Genomic DNA, 25735 nt, shown 5'->3' on the forward strand with positions numbered 1-25735 from the left:
AACATCAATGCAAAAAGGATTAAATTTTAATGCTTCTCTACAGATCTGTTATAAAATTAAGCATATTGCTTCTCTCAGGAAGGTGAAATATTTGTGCTCATATGCTTCCTCTAGATTCCACATTCTGACATTCTGGTCATGATTTGAACTATTTGAGACTTTAGAAAACAGACAGAAATTGACAGATGTAATATACTTGATGGTAAGAAAACAATTGCAACATCGATTCTATAGATCAGCTTAAACCTGTTTTCTTCAGCTTTAGCAAAAGAAAAATACACAATTCTATTCTTTTTAATAAAGAGATAATTTTAGAAGATTGAATCCTAGGAAAACTCTAGGAGAGGATTATTTCTTGTGCACCACTCTCTGGAGCTGGATGATGAAGCATTAACTCCCAGAGCTCATCTGTAAATTCTGGGTTCTTGTTTGGACCACTCTTTATAATAGCTGTCACATTAATGAGTTGTTGCTTGCTAATGTAGAAAGACCAAAACACAATGAAGAATAGATTCTCATTTGTCCCCCTTGGGTTCAGATACATAATTTAATTTGAGTTTCAGATCCATTGTCAAGTGCCAGGGAGCAAGAGTGAACCCATATGGTTTCTTCTTGCCTTAACATTTAGAGGACACAGGTGTTATCACTGTTTAGGACAATACGCAAGTCAGCATGCTGTGGTACGACAAAACGACCGACAGTAGCAACTTATAAGAAGGATGTTTCATTTCGGCCCATTGTTTAAGAAGCGTCAATCCATGTAACTCCCTGTAATTTTGTGACCCCTGGAGAGATAGAACACTATTGCAGGCACACATGGTGGAGCGAAGCTGCTCACTTCAAGGTGGTCAGATGCAAAGAACAAATCAAGAAAGGAGAAGACTCCCAAAATCCCCCAGAAGGCCATGTCCCAATTAGCTAACTTCCTTTCTCTATGCCATATTTATTAAAGGTCTCACCACCTTCCAACACCACCATAGGCTTTTTGAACAAACATTTAATATATGCACCTTTGGGAAATGTTTAATATCCAAGGAAAACCAACGTCTCCAACAGAACTCTCCCAAAGGAAAAAAAAATTTGTTTGCTTAGGTTTTTTTTTGTTTGTTTTTGTTTTTGTTTTTGTTTTTCGAGACAGAGTTTCTCTGTAGCTTTGGAGCCTGTCCTGGAACTCCCTTTGTAGACCAGGCTGGTCTCGAACTCACAGAGATCCGCCTGCCTCTGCCTCCCAAGTGCTGGGATTAAAGGCGTGCGCCACCACCGCCCGGCTAAAAAAATTTGTTAAGCCCAAGTGAAAGCCACTCCACAGCGCTGTAAATTTTTCCATCTTTTCAGGAACTTTCCTATTCCTTCATGGTCACTTCTTAAATAAAAATGGTCATTCCCAACATTTATTGTTCATATAATCCATGGAAACATTTAAAGCTTTGTCTAAGAAAAGTCATGTAAAGCATAAATTTATGTTAAATCTTCATAGGATGGGATGGGACACCAGTCAGCCTCTGCTATAATTTGAAGAAAAGAAAATGCTCGTATTACTTGCCTGTTTGAGCCTGAATAATCATAGAGGATAACAAGATAAAGACACAGTATCCATACAGTTGATGGACTTCACCCTGAAAGAACAGACTACAACATACTTCAACCTACCTTGAAATTAAGGCTTAGGCAGCAATGCTTTATACTTTGAGCCTAACTTCAATGTAGTGAGGATTTGAAAATTTAAGGGTCAGTATCCATTAACTAGGAAGCTTCATTGTTTTTGTTTTTTTTCCATTTATAAGGATATTTAAGGGAAAAAAAGTTAGGGATTAGATTTTCCTCTCCTCGGAAGTATATTAATATGCACCGTATTTTTAATAAATTATCACAGCTTTAGAGCTGTGATAGCTGAGAACCCCCAAGCATAGGTTTCAAACTCACTGTATAACAGGCTGAAAGTGTCACCAGTGTCTTGGGGGTATTTCAAGGACTAAGTTACATCATTTTCAATCATCCCATGTAGTCCTTCAAAGTATTTACCTTTATGTAAGCTATTGTTTTATAAAGGATAGGATTGGTGTTGATAGGAGGAATTTTACTTCAGTAGGGAAATGCCTATATAAAAATTAATGTTTGGAATCATCCTTAAAGGGTGGAAACTTTTCACAAAGTCGAAGTGGATGGTGGGGAAAGTGGAGAAGGGGGTCCATGTGATGGGCCAGTACGGAGGTAGGGAAGTAGAAGGTTTATCCACACTATAAATAATAGTTAGATTGGGCAGGATCCTGCATTTGAGAAGCCAGGAAATGAGATAACACTGGTCACTTTCATGAAAGCTCATGAAAAAATAAATAGACATATATATTTTTAAGCCCCATATGACTAGAGGAGGCAGCCCATCTGTTTCTGGGCTTCACTTTTCTTGTCTGGGAAACGAGTAGGATGGACTGCCTGGTCTTTAAGTTCTCTTCAGTGTAACATTCTTTGATGTCCAAAAGGAAAAAAACAAAGGTTCTTCCAAACGTTCTCTATGCCCTCCACGGCTCAGTCCTGTGTGGTTATTTTAAGGACTCCTTGGATGTTTTCCATCGTAATGGGGAACAGAAGAGGACGATTTTGCCCTATCTTGCTGATTCAAACTGGTACTATGTTGCTTGGAGTGATCTTGGAGACCAAAGCTTACAGCATTCAGTGTCGATGGTACATGTATCCGGAGGTCAGCCTCTCCATCGGCTCTCCAGGGTAGTTTCTGCTCCTGATGCAGCAGGCATTGCCCTGACTCATTAGGGGAGGTTTGTTTCCTAGGTGAGGATCTTTGAGGTCCAGGGTCTAGATGAGGATGGCAGGACCTGCTGAGCAGATGCAAGATCAGTAACAAATTCGGAACTGTGACCACTGCTGTCACTTCACACCTCTGGCCTGTCCTCCTCCTTCATCATAAATCACTAAATCTTCCCTTCTTGTTGCTCTGACCTTAGGAGCAGAGGCAGAGAAGAAGGATGTACCAATCCAATGTAGAGCATATATATATAAAGTCAAGGACAAAGCCCAGAACTGGGTGTCTCCTGCAATCATGCCTTCAAGTCCATTTCTCAATCTTCCCCTAAAGAGGTCTCTGAGTCTGGCCAACAACTAGAGGCACATCTGACGTAGGCCTTCCCAATTCGGTCCCTTCTTTCTGTCTCCTGGGTTATTAAAGTCATGACATATCCTTAGTTATATATTTATTTTTCCTAGAAATTCTGCAAATAGAAATGCCTGGAGTTGTATTCTTATCCTAAGTTGTAGTAAGAAATACACGAGCATTCTCTCTTCTGTTTCTATTGGACATTGCTGATTTAGACTCTGAAGTTCAGACATAAGGGAGATTAGTGTCTTCTGTCCACCTAAGACCCAGCCTCTCCTTCCCTTCTCTATGTCTGAACATAATCTCTTACCCGGGTGAGGGAGCTGAGCATTGCTTCCCCCTTCCAGGTGAGACACTACAGTACAAAGCCCTAACTTTGCAGGAGGCAGTGTCTCATAGTCTTACAACCAACGCTTTACACCGCGGAAGAAATTCTCACGTGTAAAGAGGGTTCCTTAGTCATAGTGGTATTGCTGACTTCACAAATGTTCATTACAGATAGCATGTTCAATATCTGTGTATATGAGATATCATGTCATATGACGCGGAGGATGAAACAAAGCACTGCAATGATTACAATAAAAAACAACGAATCATCAAAATCACACGAGTGGCCAAGGCAAAGAATAGTTCAGAGTGACTGAGAATTTTGTTGTGTGCAACACTGCCCTGAGAGCTCCAGATAGGCTGACTTTGAGTTTTCAAAGTTATACTCTTATTATCTTACTTTATGAAAGAGGAAACTGAAAACTCAAGCAATCCTGTACCTTACCCAGAGTAGACCAGTGTGTGAACAGGAGAGTCAAAATTTATACCTAAGCCACTACCAGTAGCTAAGCAATTAATTTGTGGGTTCCCACTTCTAAATGTTTGATTAACTCAGAGACATCCCCCTTCAAAGGCTTCCACCTTCCCAGGAGTCCTGCACTAGGTTGAGCTTGGGAAAGATATTGCTAACAGACTCAGTAACTTCTTAATTCCTTTGCCTATTTCTAGTATAAGATAAGAAAACCATTTCTTGAACATAAGGACCTCATCTTTCTATTATAAGAATATAAGTTACTAGAGAAAAGCTTAAAAGATAGAAATCTTAACCCTGTTTTACATGTCGGTGTTTGAGGCCTTGCTTCTATCATTCCTGATCACTCTCAGCTAAGTGTTGATGTATCCTCTCATGAGGACCCGGTATCAACAAGGCCATTGTGAAATGAACATAGAAAAAACAAGCATTTGGCCCCCTAGAGTCCATGCAGAAAATACTGAAGGAGCCAGGGAAACCAGAAAGCCTTTCCTGCTGTCTTTCCCTGCATATTCCGTGGGGTCAGAAACAGACACTACTCTGGCTAATAACAGGTTGTTGAGGCCTTGTGTGTATCCTTTCCACGCATGTAATTTTAGTGGAGGCCTGAGACTTCCTAGCTGAGTAACTAGATAATAGGTGTCAAGCTCACCTGAAAACAACAGTCAGTACTACCAGAAAATAAGACAGCCCTGCCCAGAAGCTGTGGCTTGTGTCCTCAGTCTCACTATCCTCTTTTCTATTTGACTAGGAATTTGTTCTGCAGCTTTAAATGTCTCTATTTTTTTTTCAAATGTCTTATATCGCTCAGTGAATAATATCACAATGTAACATACCTGTGTAACCACATCTGGGGCATCCCTGAAGCTCCCCTCGGGCTTCTACACAGCTGTAAATACATAGTAAAATAATGCAAGAACAGGCAGAATTATATAAAACACCTTAACAGAGTCCACAAGTTTTAAATTTCAAATCATTATTCACGGAACACAGTTCTCTCCTGGGATAGTTTGCCCCTTCAGCCTGCATTTGTTATGAGTTCAGGAGCCAGGAGAACATGGCGAACAGTGCCTTGGCAGTTTCTTCCAGGAACTCCTGGAAGAGACCAGACTGGGGCAGTCTATTGTAGCTGCTTACAATGGACTGGTAAACTCTGTAAGGCCGGCACCACAGAATTCCAGGCACTGGCCGTCAGATTAAGTATCTGTAAAACAGAAGAGTTCGGTAGATTACTCTTTACTCCTCAAGTTGCAGGGTGGTGTATCCATTTGGGGTTCTTTAGTTACAAGTAACATGAGTCGAGTTTAACTGTACTAAAAAATAAAATGAGTTGAGATGAAGCAGTAGAAAGGTATGACAGAATCTAAAGTTTAAAAAAAAAAGTTTACACTCATGAAGATAATGGAATTGGAAAGCCTTAAGATTTTCCACCCCATGTTTATCCATCTTGAGGTATCTATTTTATTTCTTTCTATGTGTGCCTGTCTCTGTGTCTCTTTACCTCTCTCTCTCTCTCTCTCTCTCTCTCTCTCTCTCTCTCTCTCTCTCTCTCTGTGTGTGTGTGTGTGTGTGTGTGTGTGTATGAATACCAATGCTCTTTGGTTCCTGGTCCTTATGGGGAGATACACTGAGTATCTTACGTGACTTGTAGTCTTGGCTACATTTAGAAAATACCTTGGGCTAAAGTCTGATTCTAAATCCCAGTCTTAGTGAGACAAATGCCCGCATCTAATGTCATCCCCCCAAAGGCTAGGTGGAAAGAAGATGTGCCACAACATGATGTCAAGAATGGGCAGAGGAGAGGAAGGGAAGAGGTTTATGACATGGAAAGGAATCTCAAGCTCCATATTATTTCAGTCCAAATGCCTAGGTCTGGTTGCACAAAAATCAAAAAAGAAATGTGGACCTGGACAGGTGAGATGGATGCGTTCAGCCTCTCCCTCTTCTACTTTGATCAAACCATCGCTGGTTTCCTGTGTCAGGAGAGACAACATCCTGACAGCTAGTTTTACCCTCTGCTTGTCCCATTTTCCCAACATCAAATGTACCACTTTTAAAAAATGTGAATTCTCTCACAAAACCACTCTCTGGAGAGAAGCGTAGGATTGTTATCTCTTCTCAGAGAGCGCCTTCTCTTCTTGTACACCACCGTAGACAGAAGCCACAGCTTCCTTCTTATAAGAACGGGATGTGGGAGGCCCTTTTATAGATCTTCTGTCTAGCTCTGCGAAGAGGATTATTTGAATGTGAAGGAATTTCACGATGGCTTCAAACTGACTACCCCCTCCATCTCCGAGTGCTTCTGCATCACCTCCCCAGCTGTTTCAAAAGATGTTGAACCATTGACTGCTGCTGAGGCTGCTCTGAGCGCCCTTTGAAACGGGGGTCCCCAGCTGCAGTACATAATATTAATGAACAATAAGTGCCTGCCTGCTGCTTCCTCCACTGGGCCCTTCTGGGCGCTGCCAACTGCTTGTCACTGTCTTTGCATGGCCTCCTAACCTACTGTGCCTGCAGAGTTGTGATGCCACGCCAGCACCTCCATGCCCACAGTTGATGGGACATCTCCACCAGCCGCTGCTGAGACCATAGCGTCTGATAAAGCTCTCTAGCTTTCTCGGGGTTATTTGCTGACAGTGCTTGTTAGCTAGTCAGCCCATTCTGCAGACGAACAATAGGAAATGTATTTAAACCCCATACAGGAGACAGAACTGAATGAGCCAGGCTCTGCCAATTTTTTGCAGAAAGAGGCAACGAGTCGATATTCACTTTCTAAAACCAGACATACAGTTCCCTATCTCTAGTCAAATGAGAAGCCATCAAGAGTCCAGTCCTACTCTGTGCTTTTAATTTCCCATATGATCCCTTTATAACAGAAGTAGCGATGACAGGAAGAACCATAGCACTGGGATCTAGTCTATAATCAGTTAATGAGCAAAAAAAATGAAAAATAGTCATGATTTTGCACACTCGTTCCAATAAAAGCAAACGGCTAATTTTCCCACGAAATAACATGCAATGTGCTCAGACTTAGACTTTGGTGCTTAGCTAATGACTAAATTGGGTCTCTGCTACTCACATGCTAAGACTGAAGAGCGTGACCTTAACCCTTTCACCCCTTGGAGGAAGTGATATGTGGAACTGGGAGCATCACAGCTTACTTTCAGTGTCTACTTGACTGGATTAGGAATCACGGCTGTATATCTGGGAGGGCACTTCCAGAGAGGACTACCTGAGGGAGAAATATTCATCCTGAATGTGCTGCAAATGTCTTAGTCACTTTTCTATTGCTATTAAGAGACACTGCAACCAAGGCAACTTATAAAAGAAAGCATTCAATGGGGTCTTGCTTACAGTTTCAGAGGGGGAGTCCATGGCCATCACAGCAGGGAGTCAGTTTGGCAGCAGATAGGCAGGCATGGCTCTGGAGCCGTAGCTGAGGGTTTACAACCATATCCAAAAGTTGGAGGCAGAGAATAAGACTGGACCCAGCATGGGCTTTTGAAACCAGAAAGGCCACCCCCAGTGACATGCCTCTTCCAACAAGACCACACCTCCTAATCCTTCCCAAAACAACCCTACCTGCCAAAACAAGTGACTAAGCTTTCAAATATCTGGGGTTTGGGGGGCCATTCTCATTTGAACCATCACAGGGAACCTGCAAAAAAATAAAGAACCCAGGAAATGAGGTCAAAATAAAGTAAGGCCAGCGGCATTGTAATACCTGCCCCTCACACACACTCTGCTAGCTGCCTGACTTGACAAAATTCCCTCTCTCCCACGCCCTCAGTGCCATGACGAATTGACGCTTCTGAAACTGTGACCCAAGATGAGTATCCTACACATGACGTTGCTCTCTGGAATTTTGCTTGCAATGGCTAGAAAGAAGCTAATACAATAGCCATCATGTGTGTCGTCAGCTGGCGGCAGGGAGCACTATAAAACCACGTGTATTGACTGGTTAAATCCTGTCAACCTCCCTCTGAAGCAGGAAATGTTATAGTTACCATCTGTGCCGGCTAGTTTTTATGTCAGCTTGACACAGACTAGAGTCATTTTGGAAGAGGGAACCTCAATTGAGTAAATGTCCCCACCAGCTTGGCCTATGATCAAGCCTGTGGAACATTTTCTTGATTGATGATTGACGTGGGTGGGCCAGTCTGGCAAGGGGTGGGTGGTCCTGGATGGTATAAGAAAGCAGGCGGAGCCAGCAAACCAGTAAGCACCACTCCTCCGTGGCTTCGGTTTCGGTTCCTGCCCCCAGGTTTCTGCCCCGAGTCCCTGACCTGTGTTCCCTCGGTGATGGACTTAATAAGCTGTAAGCTGAGATAAACTTTTTCCTCCCCAAGATGCTTTTGGTCATGGTGTTTTATTGCAGCGATAGGAACCCTAACGCAATATCAGGCTAATGAGGATGCTGAATTAGACAAGTTGGCCAAGATTGCATAAGTTTGAGTGGAAGTGTGCTAGGATCTCAGCACAGACAACCCGATTCCAAAGCCCTGTATCCATTATCCTCTCCATGTAAAGCCTGTATGTCACCAAGGACCCCCAACTTGTCCCTCCCCATATAGTAGAAGGAGCAAATATAGTCTTCCCCCTGCAAACATGAAAATGTCTTTGTCACCTGAAAGTACCTACTTGACGCTCAGGGAATAGGACCGAATGAGAGAGAATACAGAATTTACTTGTCAATTTTTAAAGTTTTTTTTTCTTCCCCCACAAAATGTGAGCCTCCAAGGCACTGTTTCTCAGCGCCTATTCCACCAGCTCATGACATGAGTGTTCACAAGGGATGTTTACTTCAACCATGGAATCTGACATACTGCAACTGAATCCCTGGGAGAGGGTCCCGGTGATCTGCACTTTGAAGAAGCACTTCAGCGATGCTTGTCACACTAAAGATTGGCACTCATTTCACAGTTGCATCTGGAAGTTTCGGCAGCACTGCCGATCATCAGTTCAACAGTAGATGATTATAGAAGGCTTTCAGAGTTTCTCCGCATTCGATAGCTATTTCAGGGAGCCCAGTAATGTGCAAGGAGTGTTTCTAAATTGTTGCCGTTTCCTTCTGTGTGCGGCGGCGGCGGCTGGTAGAGAAAGCTTCAATAAGGGCCCCAGTTAAGTGGACACTTATAAACTGTTTACATATAAAAATATACAAAAGACACCCAGACTCAAAGTGAGTCTTTCAGAATTGTCTTCTGGTCATCTTCGCTTATGTTTAAAGCCAAAGACTGTGACATACACCATAAGAGCTGCCATATTCTGGTTGTGCACATCTCTCCATCACCATCAACCCCAAATTCATGCTCACCCACTGCCTCAGTAAAGCCTAAGTTGCTTTCGGCACACTACATGCCCAGCATCTTTGCCCCAGCCCTGGGCATATTTGGTTTCCCTATCCAAGAGCCTGCACAGTTCTCACTTTTCCTTTCCTGCTCAGATTGACTGTCACGTTCTTAGGGAGGGTTTGTTACAAGAAATTAGGACATCCGCATATCTACCACCCATCACTCTGACCACAGTTTTTCTCTCCCTGTTAATCACTATGGTAACTTAATCTCCAGTTGTCTTAACAAGTACACTATGGGCTACTAATCGCTAATAGTTTTGTGCATTCAGTGTCTAGTGAAGCCTCGCTATAAAGTAAACATGCAGTTAACTGTTGTAAATTATCATGAAGGAAAGGAATGTACTTCATACTGTTGAAGATACAGCCTTGATTCTCAGTCTGAAGTCTGACATCGACAACAAAGATTCCACCTGTTTTCGTGCCTAGCCTTTCTTCAGACAGCAGCAGAGACAGCTAGGTTGCAGAGCCAGAAGCCTCAAACATCTTTGGATGTTTGAAGCCTCACGTTGTAAAGATGTTGTCTAGATGCCTTTAGTGTGTCAGCAGTTCTGCTCCTAAGCCGGCTTCTCCTTTCTTAGTGTACCGGTACGGAATAATTAGTGCTTAAAAGGGAAGTTAGAGGAAGAGGGGAAATTTCTGATTTTGAAGAACCACCGGGTAATTATCTGTTTGCTGCTCTACTTCAAAGGCTGAAAAGTATTCTTATTGGTGGGAGAGGGACACAGGGACTGTGTTTTATCATTGTCACTTTGCAGTCCATCTTCAAGCAGCTGGGTGAACTACCACACTTACCTTTAATAAGAGTGTTCCCTGTAGGAAAGTTTATCTTGATCCTGACGGGAATACTGTCATAGGAGCATATGCTTAAGCCAATTTGATACTAAAAGATGGGTGTAAGCAAGTGTAACATCAGAAATGTTCATCTCCTAAGACCTTTATAGCATGTAGCACAGTGGAGATCATTATGATTGTGTATAATATAATGATTTTATATACACATACACATGTACATGCTGACTGTAGATATTGCTCCATGGTAGAGTACCTGCCTGGCATGTCCAAGGGTCTGGTTCCATCTTCAGCACAAAAAAAGAAGGAAGAGGAGCAAGAAGAAGGGAGAGAAGACTTAATCAAAGCCTGGTGATTATAGGCTAGTCCTCCACTTGTTTGTAAAATACTTCTCTAAAGATGTTCAAAGCCAGTACCTCTCAGACTTTCTTGAGTAAACATAGTCTCATTTTCTGCATCAGAGTGAAAAACAATTAGGGAGGTACAGGTAGCTCTAGTGAGTTTGATTTCCAAGTATTGCAGATAATCATAAGACCTCAAACAGATTTTTTAATTAGTGTACAAAATAATAAACTCCATTATATCACCTTCATGCATGCGCACCGTGTACTTCACTATATGTGTGCCCACTGCCCTCTCTATTTTCCCTGCTCCCTTCCTGCTGGTCCCATCCCTCCCTCCAACAGCCTCCTCTGCCTTTGTGTCATCCCTCATACTGGTGTCCTTTCCTTTCCTAATATGATCATCCTTCAAAGCTTAGAAATACGATATGCATGGCCCAGACGTCTGCAGGAAAGGACAGATAATAATACTATTAGTTAACAATTGCATTTCATACCTGCAGATTCCTGAACACTTTCAAATCAATTTCCTTACTCAGTCCACCTAACTCAAAGAGAAAGACAGGACTAACAAGCCCATTTTACAAGTGAAAAGACTGAGCCAGAAAGTGCCTCAGATCGCACTGTCGCGCTGTCCTTGACTGTTGGGAAGCACGGTTCCTATTCAGACAGCTTGTCTGCTCAGCACCCACTCACACTTACTAAACAAGAAGGCCTCCTGTGCATATTTTATTTCAGAACAATGAACCAGGGGGCTTTAGCCCTCCCTCCTTGCTTGCTTTCTCTCTCTCTCTTTTTTTTTCTTCAGACCATGGGATGAGGAATGTTTTTGTTTTCTTTTCAAGGGAAGCTGAAAGTGAGCCTTCTCTCTTTCTGCACATCTTTTTCCAGAGCCATTTACCTTTATCCGGGTCCCCCGAAAGCCACTAATTCACAAGACAGTCCACTAACGAGCTTCCCTCTTTGTCTCCCTTTGTCTCTGTGTTCTGCAGTTAATAGCCAAGATACCAACTATCACAGCAGTCTGCAACTTGCATGGGGAGAAGCTGCAGGTATTTAAGCAATCTCATCCAGACATAGTGAATACACTGTTTCCTCCATTGTACAAGGAGCTCTTTAATCCTGACTGTGCCGCGGTCTGCAAATGAAGGGGCTGAGAACTCTCAGAGTCACGGAATGCATCGCCGTTAAGACAAAAGCAATGTGTTCATGGAGACTTAAGAAAATGTCACTACTGCAACATTAGGAATGTCCTGCACTTAATAGAATTATTTTTCACCGCTACAGTTTGAAGAATGTAAATATGCACCTGAGTGGGGCTCTTTTGTTTGTTTGTTTGTTTTTGAAATGATCATAAATATACAAATATAGGACACTGGGTGTTATCTTTTTTAATTTTATTCGGGTATGTTTTGGAGACAACTGTTTATAGAATTTTATTGTAGATATATACAAGAACAGAGCCGTCCTTCACATGACTACTTTTCCTGCTGATTGTTCAAATATAATTTAAGAAAATTCCACTTACTAGGATTTACCTACTTCTATGTTTTTAGATAGTTGATGCATGTGGAAATCTGTAACTGTCTTGGAAAGTACTGTGCATGTATGTAATGAATATATAATATGTCAGAGTATTATATATGACTATTACGTATTCATGCACTGTGGTTTCAAATGCCATGCCCGCTAGCAATGGAGGTCTGGTCAGGCTCTCATGTGATTTACTTTCTGTTATGTGTTACTTTTATGTCAGACAATCAAGGTTTTTTTTTTCCCAGCCAGAGTTTTCATCCACACATAACAACAGGATAGTACCCATTCGGAAGCAAGTCTACAAAGGAATCGGTGTAGCATATAACTGCTTTCTAAAAGCTTCGTTTCTGTCAATGACTTCAAAGCCCTGTCAAGATGGCACATAGGGTTTGGGGTGCAATGGGATTTGAAGTCATTTTCCTGTTTCACAAATCGGTCTGTAAACCAGACAATAATATTTCTTATTATACAGAATATAAAATACTGAGATTCCCCACACACACACACTTTGGATTTGGATTTAAAATTGTGAAACTCAACTTTGATGCTAATTATTTCTTTAACAAAAAGAAAAAAAATCAGTCTATAAATTATGACCACCATCAGTGTTTTCAGAAATATCAAACTAGTAGTGTAAAACAAGGTCCCAGTGTCATTTTGTGTAAATACTGTCTAGCCATCTTCTCCCAAAGAACAGAAAGAAATAGAACATGCAAGGTAAATTAAATTCATACTCATTTTATTTATTAGAAAACATGCTGATAGAAAGGAGAACACAGTCTAGAGCCTGGGGTCTCCAATGTTTTCAACTTCAAAATGCTATCTAATAAAAATAGAGCAAAAGTTCAAAAGATTAGAAAAAATGCTTTGTTTATGAGACTGATATATCCCAAAGCCAAAATCCTTTCCTACACAAATTTAAAAGACCTCCTCTGTCCACACTGGTTAGTTCTTAGCCACTTAAAAGAACAGAATGAAAGGGTGTCCTCTACAGTTTCTTCATCCACACATCTATGAAATTAAGTACCAGAAAGCATGGGCTTGAAGCCATTTGTTCTTCTAATTCCTGGAAGGCCTAGGCCTTCAGTGTGATCTAGTCCAAACTAAGACTTTCGAAAAAGCAGCTAAGGGACACATTTGTGTATGAGACACCAAAAGCTATGATTACTGTAAGTGTGGCACAGGCCCTAGCTTAAAAAAACCTGCCCTGTTCTCCCTGGACACACACGCACGCACGTGCACACACACACACACGCGCGCGTGCGCGCATGCACCTACTCTGTAAATCTCCATTAATAGAAAGTTTGGATTTTTGCTTGCTTTATTTATTTGTTTTCGATCTCTCACATTCTCCTGAAGTTCTTGGTTGAGAGTCATCGCCAAAATGCCTTGGAACTCTGGCGGATGATCTAAACAGTGCTGTTAGTCTTTCCTTTTAGAAAACAGAGGCTTTTCTCACCTCATGATTGATGAATTCCAAGCCATTGGGGGAAAACAAAAAGGCTTTAAAATAATGAATCTCTTTCTCAACCACTGTTATATTCAATTAATTTAACTACATCGAACCAAATTACCTTTGGTTCTGAGAAGACAGCTGTAGACTGCTTATTATGCCGCTACAGGGACTCAGTTCTTTTTGGTGTAAATGTCACTCTTGCTAGCTCTTTGTATAAAGAATTAATTCCAAGAGTCATATTTCCTTCTAATGGAAAGATACTTTTCTGATTGCTAGGAAAACAGGGTAATGGAAGGCACTCAATTAAACCAAGCCACTTCCAAATGCAATGTATGTTTTATGATTGGCTTGTGATAGGCAAGGCTTACTGTGTCTACTTGGCGTTCCCCTTTGAGCTTTGAACTCATGTCAAACTTCGTTTTCATTGTTCTGTTGGCTCAGTGTTTCCCATTGTCAGCCGGTAAATCCCACTCGGCTGCAAAGGGAATCATTGTTGCCTCCAGTTTACCTTAGAGGATTTTCATCGGCTCAATTGGCGAAGTAGCTGCGAATTTTTTCCTCCTTTGCCCCACGGGCGGTGTAGGAAAAAGATTGCTCCCCACATTTGCCTCAGGGGGTACTGGTTTTGAAATTGTGTCATTTCCACTAGTGCTAGCATTTCATTGGGGCAGCACTACCCTTTGAAGCAGAGGGAGAGGAAGCAGCTAGGAACTGAACCAGAACCAGACAGTGGTGACCAGTCCAGGCACAGCCCACTTTCCATCTGAAGGAGAGCGCACCAGTTTGGGCTGTGGTTGCCAACTTTTCCCTTAAAAGAGAATCAAGTCATGTTTTTGATGGTAAGAAAGCCTTTAAACACTGCCCTTGGAACATCTCAGTGACTGCATGAAATTTCAGTAAGAAAAACTCTCTTTACCACACACAGTCTCCGCAAGCTGTTCCTTCTCCTGAGACCTGGCCGAGGCTCACAGTGTGTTAGGATGAGGTATACACTGGAAGAAGGAACTGGGGTCTGTAGTCTCTGTCACGCCTCAAGGATGACAATCACTGCTTGATGCAGATGTTGCACTGAATCTGCTCAGGGATGTTTCATTAAGAAAAAAAAATCATCTAGAAATGTGGAAGGGATAAAATGGGAAAATGACAATAAAATCTACGTGGCATAAGTTGAACATGCCAGGGAGAGACGCTCTCTAAAAGGCTTCAGACCAACCACAGTGGCTTCATGTAAGAAAATGAATGCCCCCCACTCTCCTTTGGACCTGCCTGAAAGTCTTACACAAGTAAAGACATTAGTTTCAGTCTCTAAAATGAGCAAAGAACAAAACAACCAAGCTGCCCCGCTTCTCTCCCAATTAATCCAGAATTCCTGTGTAAGTCCTTAGCAAAAGAAATGCAGGGATCTAACTGTCAACAGACAGAACTGAAAGACTATGTGAGTGACAATTCTAGGGCATCCGGACTCTGTAAAAAGAAAGGCAAAATTTGGAGGGAGAATCAGAGATTTCGAATCTGGGTTGACAGTTATGGATGGCCACGCAGTCTGTGACTTGGTCTATCTTTGTGTCAGGTTTTCTGTGGGTTCTTTTATTCCCAGGTTAGACATTGAAGGTCAGGTTATTCTTTCCAAGCACACTTTCCGCATTTTGTTTGTCTTAATGCTTTCTTCAGGGCTCTGAGCTAAAGGATCTCTAAGTAAAACGCAGAGAATATTATGGTCTTAGGTGATTAGATTCTTCTTGCAATAGCTGGGAGACTCGAGAGTCTACCCAACTGGATATTAACAAGAGGCATCAGGGGACATCATGACTGCCTTATCAAGCAGGTTATATCCCAGCAGTCAAGCTAAACTGTTTGGAGAAAGCCTTGAAGATGCATGGCCAGTTCTCACTGACTCTCCACAATAAGGGGTTCCAATTCTAAAACAACTCTTAGGCCCCGAGGACAACCTAAAATGTTCCCGTTGTTTGTTTGTTTGGTTTTTGTTTTCTTTTGTTTGTTTTTGTTTTCTTTTTTCTCAAAGCCACCAGACAGAAACAAGTAATGTCAGTGTTGTTCCACATCCTTAGTCTCTCTTTATTCCAGAAGCAGGAAATATTTGGCTGCTGTCTAAATCATTCTTCCTGGCTCTCTCTCTCTCTCTCTCTCTCTCTCTCTCTCTCTCTCTCTCTCCCCCCCCCCTGTGTGTTTTAACTATTGTTTCTAGTAAAATTATGACAAAAGGCAGTAGGCTCAGGCAAGGATATCTCGGCTCTGCCAGGCACTGAATGATAGCGGTAGCTCTTGTACATTCGGAGGGAAGCCTCTGCAGAGTCCCTTTATGAAGAGGAGGGAAACGCCACCAAGATGAAGAAGTACTATTTGATGTTCTCTTTGCAACTGCTGGTACATGCGTAGCCAGAAGAAAGGCCTGGTGTGGGGAGCCAGGGGGTCTTTTGGAAACAGGTTGCTAATACTTTTTCTTTTCAAGAGAAGCATGTTTCAGAACCAGAGGTGCCTGCCTGTTTAAATCAAGAGTTGAAAGCTCAAAACCCCCAGAGTGGCAAGGAGTGGATGCAAATAGTGTATCAGTCAAACTAAGCTGGCAAGGAAATGCCCTACCTAGGATAGGACAGCCACCATTCAGCCGAGGTTGTATGCTGACCGTGCTTCTGAATTATGTAAGCTGTCTCAGGTTGGAAATGCTGACAGCTGACTGAGCATAGCGCAGACCAAACAAACACATCTCTGAGCCGAAGAGGCTCATAGACTGTCAATTTGCGGCCTCCAGTTGATATCAAATATCGGATCTAGAGGTCTGTTCTGCTAGAACCAATCAGGTCAGATTTGACGGAGAGCGATGTTGGAAGTATGCTAGTACAGAGGGAGAGAGGAGAGATCTTGTCCTTCTCATTCTCAATTTAGTTTCAATATTTACTCATCATTATTCAAAGATATAATAACAGGTGGCTTGAACAAAATAACGGTCGAAAGATGGAGGCAAATCGGCTGAATGACGGCTTACAAAAGACACTTCCATGTGTCCTGACGAGCTCTGCCGTGAAGGAGCCGAGAGAACCAGATTTCTTGTCCATTTTTTTTCCCTGAAAGACAGATGTATAACTTGCATGTTTCTGAGCCTGTCCATGTGTCCTTAAATGTATGGCTTCAAATCTGTGACACTTTCTCGCTGTCTCTTAGTTAGACATTTCTGAGCAATTTATTCTATCATGGGAATATCCTCGCCCCCCCCCCATTCTAAAGTGCACGTCACAGGTCCCTACACAGCAGGTGGGAACTGTCTGTCTGTGCACTTTTTGCCCTAAGCTGCTGAAATTCATTCCCCAAGGTGAACTGGTCACAACAACCGTTGCTTTCTCAATGACCAAAGCACAAGCTCCCATGGATCAGAGAGGCCAGGCCAGTGGTTGTTCTAACAGCCAAAACTAAAGCACAAAGATGACTGGAATTAAGTAAGCCCAGCGAGGGGAAATGCAGGTTGTCTGTCCCCCTGTTGACAGCATGAGGCTCACCTCACTTACGCTCTGGCTATGGCTAATGGTGAACCCTCCCCCATCACCAGCACGGCCGTTCATAGACGCTCACGAGGAATGTCCGAAAGCCACAAGCCCCACACCCGAGCACACCACCACTTGCTTCATCCCATTAGCACACGCCCAAGAATGAAAACTACATACACCCACAGAAAACTGAGTATGTATTGTAGAAATGTAGAGGAAAAGTAAAAAAAAAAAATATTTTTTCAAATGTAATTACTTTTAATATATGCTTGTGGGAAGTCTAATACAATGTACGCTGTCTCTGCAATTTTTGCTGTAAATATCTAGAGACGGCGAATACACTGATTTTTCTATGTCTCTGTTTAAGCATAAGACTTTGTAACGATTTTTTAGAGGGGGGTAAACAACAAAGATAAAATATGTACTTGCTTCCTTCCTGAGTGCTGTGTACCTCTCAGTTTTTTAAATGGAAAATGGTTGTAACGGTTTAAGCATCTTGACAGGTCATCGGTGTTAAGTATATGCTTCTTTGCATAATACAGCTAAGAAAGGAACAAGGCTATCAATTAACTGCTCCAAAGAATTCTGTATGGAAGATTGGCCTAAGACCTGCAAACTCCAGCTAAACTGGCAAATATGAGAAAGGGACGCTAAAAAAGAGACCGTTGTCAAAGTGACGTCGTCTCTCCTCACGGCCAGTGGCTCTGTCCACATCCGCTCTGCATGGACTAGCTTAAGGAAAACGAACCCTGCTTTCTAATGAACAAAATATTTTTGTATGTGTTTATTTCGTATTAATGACTTGAGGTCAGACCACTCATTCGCTGAAGCCATAACTGACCTCCACCAAATAAATGTTGTAAAGAAGCTGGGGGAGGGGGTTGGGAAGAGACTGAGAGGTAGGAAAGATCTGTGATGTGGTGAAGGGAACGACATAGGCAAGAGCAGGGCCAGTGAAACTGATGCTTTCCCTGCATCCCAAATATGACTTTAAAAGGCTAGTATTTTATGATGATCGATTTATAAAATAAAAAGATATTTAGATTTAAATGAGACTTTCCAATATTTTTGAAATCCCTGACAATGCTTCCCTGCTTTTAGGATTGAGATAAATGATTTTCCTATCCTTCTGGTGTTCTGAGATTTAACGCTTCTGCCATAGCTCCAGACTACAGTCCACGGTGCAGAGCCACTGAGTCCAGAGGTGAAGCCAAGGACTGTCTGGGGTGTGGCTGTGCCTACTCAGCGGCTGCACCTAGAGGAGCAGGGTAGGAGGTCCAGCTTGCTCCTCCTCCTCAGCATGCACACCACTGTTGGCAGTGCCCCGGTGCCGCATTGCCACAAGTATGTAAAATAAAAGCATTCATTCTGAAAAGCTAAGTATACCTTTTTAAAAAAAAAAAGAGCAACGCCTCCTGTAGTCAACCACTGATTTTTCAGGAGCTGAAGTTTGCTATTACCATATACTCTTACCAACCTGTAGGGCGCAAGGCAAACTACCAATAAACCCAGTGGTATATGTAGTTTTTAAATCTACAATTTTCTGATCTCTCTCTCTCTCTCTCTCTCTCTCTCTCTCTCTCTCCTTGTTTAATATATAAGCCCTAATTTCTGTGTATGTGAGTAAATCTGCAGCCTGAGTCATTTAGGAAGTAAGCATTGAATTTTTTTAATTATAAATATAATAGATTAAAGCAGCACTCCCTAACAGCTAAAGAGAGTTTTATATTACTTTAGAATGTAATGGGGTTCGTTTTTATTTTATGTCCTGTAAATTATTAGTTGAATACTGTTAGCATTCCCAGATAATGCACACATGATTTCTGAATGTTTCCTGTAAATGACAATCAATGTTTATGACCTTCCCTCCTTCAATGCTGAACAAATTAAAGAAGAAAAAGAAAATGAAAGTCTCTCCTGGTGCTTTTCTTCACACACAGGGAACCAAGAAGGAGTGGGTGGAGAGGACAGATAACCGGGGCTTTAAGAGTAAGATCCTGGAGATTCTAGCTTCGAAAGTTGTCTTTTTTCGAATGACTGATGGGCTATCGCTCCACTAGAAACTCTGTGTCTCCCATATCTGCCTTACGTGAAAAGTGATTTTTGAAGAAAAGACTTGGAGTGCATTTTGACTGAATAACTTACTAGAATGCAATCGACTTGACCTTGGTAAGGTGATAAGTGTTTTTCTAAGAGATGTTCTTCCTCACAGCTATGTCGTACAGTTAAAGGACCTATATCTCTCAAAAGTAAGTGCTCTGTTCTCAACATTTGCATAAAAAGAAGCCTGCCCTGTCCCCCACCTCCTGCAGAGCCATAAGCAATCCCTTCGTATAGTCTGCGGAAAGCTGCAGCAAGTTTGAAACAAATGAAAACAGTCCTCATATATGATGAAGTTTCCTGAGCAAGTCTCAGGATCTGTGCTGCTGCTGTTTTGTTCGTAGTGTAGCTCCACGGAAGCCAGAACTTTCCAGAAACGCTTTGACTCTTGCTCGACGCCATCCTGGAGAGTAGGTAATGGCCATTTAGATTTCTTTCATGAGTGTATATACTTTAAAAAACTTCTACTGTAGCAGGTTTCCGTACGACCCATCAAATGGCCCTTAGTGTTAGTTGCCCCCTCCCCTCCCTTCCCCCCCTCCCCTCCCTCCGTTAATCCTCCCATTCCAGTCTCTTCCTGACTCACCTTAACTATGTACTCTAATTCCCCTTACTTGAGAGATCACCCTCATTCCCTTGTCCTAGAACTAACATTTATGGTTTAGGGATTGTAGCATGCCTATCTAAAGCTAGCATCCATATATGAGCAAATTCATACCATATTGGTCTTTCTGGATCTGGGATACCTCCTTCAGGATGATTTTTGTTTCTACTCCATCCACTTACCTGTGAATTTCAAGATTTGTTTTTTTGGTTTTTTTGGTTTTTTTTTTTTTTTTTTTGCAGTTGAATAACATTACATTGTGTAAATGAACCACATTTTTATTATTTATTCATCTGTTGATGGACATCTAGTCTGTGTCTAATTTTTATTCCTAGTTATTTCTACTCAGACTAAGTGCACAGGCAAATTCACATTTGTCCTATCAGTCTACAGTAAGGGGACTGGAAGGACCTCCGTCCTGGCCTGCCATTTCCCAAACTAGAATGTCTGTAATCCCAAACATCTCTCACAGTTTAGTCTGCTCTTAAGCACAAGGTTTATTTATTGAAGCTCATCAGAACAACCAGTGGCAAAGATCAGAACACAGGATCCACTATGAATGCCATCTCGGTGAATATTATGAGCTGTGCATTTAAGGCACAGGTTTTTCTTGTTGTTGTTGTTGTTGTTATTGCTGCTGCTGCTTGCTGTCACTGTTTTAGTGGCAGGAGGAGAGAGTAAGGTAGAGAGGAAATGTTGAGACGGGATTGAGTAGCCCTGGCTGTCCTAGAACTCACTATGTAGACCAGGCTTCCCTCAAATTCATAGAGTCTGTATCTTCCTCCCACTAGAATTAAAGGTGTGTGTCTACCTTACAAAATAGTTTTGTAGCTATTTGCATTTTAAAATATAGGTTTCACTATTATTCAGGAAAAGGAAGGTCAAGAGATTGGGTGGTTGCTACATCATTGAAAAGGAAATTTGCAGAGCTGTAGAGATGTCTCAAAGAAGCCAGATTTGATCGGCTGCTCACAACAGCCTGTAACTAGAGTTCCACGGGAGCCACTGACTTCTGACTTCTTAGGCACTGCATACATGTACATCAAGACACATGTAAGTAAAATACTCATAAATATAAATTTTTAAACAAATATTTTTAATTGTAAAAAAGGAAAGGCAGTTTATGACTCAGAGTTCTCAGAAAGTAGGGTCCATCAAAGATGAGTCAAAGAAGCTACAGGGCCAATCAGGAGGCAGAGAGAGCAAACAAGGAGAGATAGGAGCAGGATCCTACACTGGGATCTTTCTTTCTTCTTTCTTTCTTTCTTTCTTTCTTTCTTTCTTTTCTTTTCTTTTCTTTCTTTCTAATTTCATTTTATATTCCAGCCATGGTTCTCCCTCCCACCCCTCCTCCCTCCCCTCCTGCCTTCCCCCAAGCCTACCTCCCCATGGGTAAGGGCTCAGCTGGGGAGTCAACAAAGTCTGGCACATTATGTTGGGGAGGTACCAAGCCCCTGCCCCCTGCATTAAGGCTGAGCATGGCATCCCACCATAGGGAATGGACTCCAACAAGCTAGCTCATACACCAGGGATAGATCGTGTACCTACTTCCAGGGGCCCCTCAGATAGCTTCACCACTGTCTCTCACATATGGAGGACCTACTTCAGACCCATGGAGGCTCCACAGCTGTCGGTCTAGAGTTCATGAACCATACTCTGGGATTTTTATGAGAAAGAATAGATGTGACCAGGTAAGTAGGTTGGGCACTGCTAGTATGTATGATTTCAGTGGTCTCTAGAATGCTGAGCTCTTACAGGTTGTCTGTTACCTGGCCCTTGCATGACTGGGCCAGGGAGATAGGGGCACAGCACTCCTGGAAGCTTAGCAAAGGAGGAAGTTAGGATTTGCTGTCTAGAGTCACTGCTTTGCTTAGAGTGGACTTACAGGCAAGACATTTCCTATCCAAGGATCTGGCTAGTCTGGGGGAGGGGCACAATCTTTCTAGGGACAGCAAGACCCCAAATATCAAAGCATCAGGATAAAAGGACATGCTTATGCAAAATGATTTATGCGTTTGAACTCACTATGGTCCCTCCCCTCATGCAGGAAGAACAGAGCCATCCAAGTTCTCCAAGGGAGGAAACGTTCACCCTCTGTTTCCTGACTCTGCATTCAGGCTCCTTGTAATTCCTAATCTTGGGGGATTCTATGAGGTGGAAAATTGGCCCCAGAGCTCCGGAGTTCTCTGCCCAGCAAAGAGAGCTGTGTCTCATAATAGACACCAAAGAAGGAAATTTCTATCTTAAGTTAGAATTGTGAAAGAATGTCTAAGTGCCTGGAGACAGGCGCTCAGCAGCAACTTCCAGGTACCCCAAGGCTTCTCACGTGGGTGGCAACACTTTAAGAAACCATTTTCCTCTATCCGTCAAGCTCTTGTCAATAATGTGTCCATCCTCGTGTACCAGTTTTCAAGGGCTAAAGCCTCACAAACAGGCTGCTTTAAATGACAGAAGTGTGTGTCCTCCCACTTTTGTAGAATAATATGTTATCAGGATTGTTTCCCTCTGAGAAAGTTTCTCTAAAAAAGAACTGTTCTGTTCCTTGCCCAGTATTTGGCTCTTTTAAAGCAATATTTCTACTACCTTTTGTGTAAGATTTACGGAAACTTTGTTCCAATATCTCTGTGCCTTCATCCTCATACATAGGACATGCTGCTTGTATGTATGTCTGTGTCTACATTCTCCCTTTATTATAAGGCTACTATTCCCATCTGATGACCTCCTTTTCATATGATTATGACTATACAGAACCTGGATCCAAATGAAGTCACATATTGAGTTTCTAGAAGTTAAGACTTCAACATATGCTTTAATAAACAGTGTGTATATCTTGTGATTTCTCGCCCAATTAACAAGATGTTGAAAACTTCAAGTTGATTTCAGGAAAACGATGGTATTAATTGAACAACTTCATTTTGGACTGCCAATCTACAAATGACATAGAACGATCTTGATGCAAATGACACATATCAAAGTAGTACCAACAGAGGCAGAGAGAGAGGATGAAGCTATCTGAACAAATTAGTTAAAGACTATGGGGAGGAGCAAACAGGTAAAGTGGGAATTCTATGATTCAAATGCAGCTAGCCACTCACGAATACGCCATTCCCCCTTCCATGAATGTGACCCAGGAAGAAAACATCCTATGTCACACTAAGAATTCAAATATAAGTGCTAATCTTTCACAGCTCCTTCCTCAGCCAGGAAAGAAAATATTTAAGTAGGAGGAGGGAGGAGAGGATTTGTAATCTCTTTTAGAACCAACAGGCAGCAGAGATTTGTAGAAGGACGGCCGAGTTCCCAGCACTATGATCTGTTCTGGGACACCACTTGGTGTCACTGAGACTTTGTTGACAAGTCCTCTGCTTGGCATGTTCCATTCTCACCAAATATTGCAAGCCTACAATCCTACAATCCTCAAACACATGGTGATAGCGTGTCATATGGCTTGTCCCTGGTTTTGGAAGGATTAGGTGAAAGAGGGCTGACTGGGAGCTATGTGATAGGCTTGATGAGCAGAGAAGGTAAAATTGGAAAGGACTGTCCCACAATAGATAACCTCCCTTCCATCTCTCGGTTCACAGGAACTTCCTCTCTCCTCCAACCACAGCCACATCATTGACCAGGGAATTCAGGTTGATGGTACCTTAAAATTCCCTGACACATACTACAGAGACTGAAATCTGACACACATAGGAACTTCATAAATTTTTGTTGATCTTGTATTCAAAACCATTATACTCTAAGATATTTCTAACCCTGGACAGTGAAATAAAATGTTTACCATTTAAATAATCCTTTGGGGACTGATGAAGTGGTTCAGCATTCAAAGGCATTTGCTACACAAGCCTTGACGACTTGACTTCAATCCCTGGAAGCCACTTGAAGGGTAGAAGGAGAGAACTGACTCAAAAAAAAAAAAAAAAGGTCTTCTGACCTCCATATGTGTGTCTTGGCATGTGAACATGTTCACACATACAATACCAAAATGAAGAAACAAATGTACAAACAAATAAGGTAATGTTGTAATCCCTTGGATGGATTCCTGCTGCAATAATGACACACTGCCTAAAAGAGCAGCCAATGGTATTGGGACTGGACCTGGGGCTTCCTGCAGCAGAGGGAGTCCATGCCTAATCACTGTGGACCTAGTCAAGGGCCCATGGCTGGGGAGATCATAGACTCAAAGGGGGAACCTTACTGCCTCTGTTCCATTCAATGAATACATTATAAAACGGCTCCTTAATATTTGCCTTTATACCCATAGAGTAGTGCTACTCTCAACCTTGGTCAAAAACAACTTCTTTTTGCAATAAACTGTGGTTAAAGACTAATGACTGGTCAAGGTGCTAAAAATAAACGTCTATTGAGTGTTTATGCCTCAATGGAACAGCCATAGCACTCCTTCCAAGCCTCAGGGAACATCACAAAAGAGGAGGTGAAAAATGAGAGCATCTGTCTTCAGGGAAGGATAAGATCATTTTACTAATGGACTCACAGCAGCTATGGGTACCCATGCAGGATTGGGTCTGTTATCCTTCAGTTGTGAATACGGGCAGGCTCGCAGAGTGGGCCTTCCTTGGGAAGCTGTTGGCTGATGGTGGTTGTGGGAGGGAATCATTGTTTCTCAGTGGTGTCGCCACTGGTAAACTGTCCATGCTCCTTTGGGTAGCTCTACTCTCATGCCCACTCTGTGGACCCATTAAACTTAGTGGGACTCAAAACAAAACCGAAAACAGAAACCAAACTGAAAGGTAAAACAGGGAGAAGGGTTCTGGGGAAGGGGGGTGAGAGGAATATATGGGGATGAATGCGACCAAAATGTATTCTAAACACAAATATATGGATGATATGCAACTGATAATTAATAAATGAGAAAAATAATTTTAGTCAGTTTGAGGTGGCACACACCTTTAACCCAGTTTGGGAGGAAGAGGTAGGAATACTTCTGTGAGTTTGAAGCCAACCTGGTCTACAAAGTGAGTTCCAGGAAAGCCAGAGCTGTTACACAGAGAAACCCTGCCTCTAAAAAGCCAAAAGAGAGAGAAAAAAAGAAAGAAAAGGAAATTAATTTTAAAAGCATCCCTTCACACACATCTTGATTCTACACCATTCATATAAAACCTCTTTGTTTTAAAGATTTCTTCATCAAGATTTCTTGTTCTAGATGAACGTGGAAGGCTCTAAGTTTCTTCCTCTGCATCCACCTTCCCAGCTATAATTCCTCTCTGAATTAGAATGTCAATCTCTAGAAGTAATTTTATCTGAACTTTCAGAGCCCTCTAAGTGATGTCGTTCTTGGGAAATGCTTAGTGACTTCTAAGCAGAGCTTAAATCCCTTATCCAGACAGGTTCAAAGCGGCAGTTCTGTTGCTTTTCCCAATTCATGTTCCAGAAAGGAGTCCTTAGTGTGATGTCGATAGCTCCATCCACCTTCCAGCTTTCACCGTCTTGCATGCTTCCTCACACCCCAGGAAAGACAAACATCTCTCCAGTTTCCCAGAAAGATGGCTCAGTAGAATATTTTCTGTATTTATTTTTTTCTTTTGTTGAAAATAGATTTTTTTCCCTCATATAATACATCCTGATTATGGTTTTCCCTCCCTCAACTCCTCCAAGCTGCTCCTTCCTCTCTTCCCATTTTATCCACCTCCTTTCTGTCTCTCATTAGAAAACAAACAGTCTTCTGTGGGATAGTAATAAAATATAATAAGATGAAACAAAAACTAACATATTGGAATTGAACAAAACAAACCAAAGAAAAGAGTCCAAGAAAAAGCACAAGAAACACAGACCTTCTCATTTACATACTGGAATCCCATAAAAACACTAAACTTAAAGCCATAATATATACACCAAGGACCAATAGAGTAAAACAAAAATATGTGTCTATGTACATATGTATTATATGTAAACAAAATTTTAATAGTATTTTTATTACTTATAATAAAAATAAGGTAATTTTTAAAAAGGAAGGCTTGAGACTATATTATGATTCTAGGCGCCCTCAAAGACGCAGCTCGGTTCATTTTCTGTTGGCCGTCTACTGCTGGGCATGCAGCCTGCTTTTAAAAGTAGTTTGTTTCCCCAGGTAGTTTGTTTCTCCCTTGGATGAAACTAAATTTTCATTTTCAAGTGGTTATCA

The 25735-nt window shown here is 41.9% G+C and overlaps 1 protein-coding gene across 2 annotated transcripts in view; it reads left to right on the forward strand.

Moving 5' to 3' along the window:
* Positions 1 to 25735, forward strand: part of Rorb (RAR related orphan receptor B) — a 199828-nt gene that overhangs the window by 160687 nt on the left and 13406 nt on the right. The window contains exon 10 of one of the 2 annotated variants that reach the window (XM_057779303.1): positions 11387 to 18771. The exons of the other annotated variant lie outside the window; for it this stretch is intronic. Within the exon in view, the coding sequence (XP_057635286.1) occupies positions 11387 to 11542 (156 nt within the window). The 3' untranslated portion in view covers positions 11543 to 18771. Of the gene's footprint in view, positions 1 to 11386; positions 18772 to 25735 lie in introns of those variants that run through there. 2 annotated transcript variants of the gene reach the window in all.

The sequence above is a fragment of the Chionomys nivalis genome, chromosome 8 (genome assembly GCF_950005125.1).
Source record: "Chionomys nivalis chromosome 8, mChiNiv1.1, whole genome shotgun sequence".
Lineage (NCBI taxonomy): Eukaryota > Metazoa > Chordata > Mammalia > Rodentia > Cricetidae > Chionomys > Chionomys nivalis.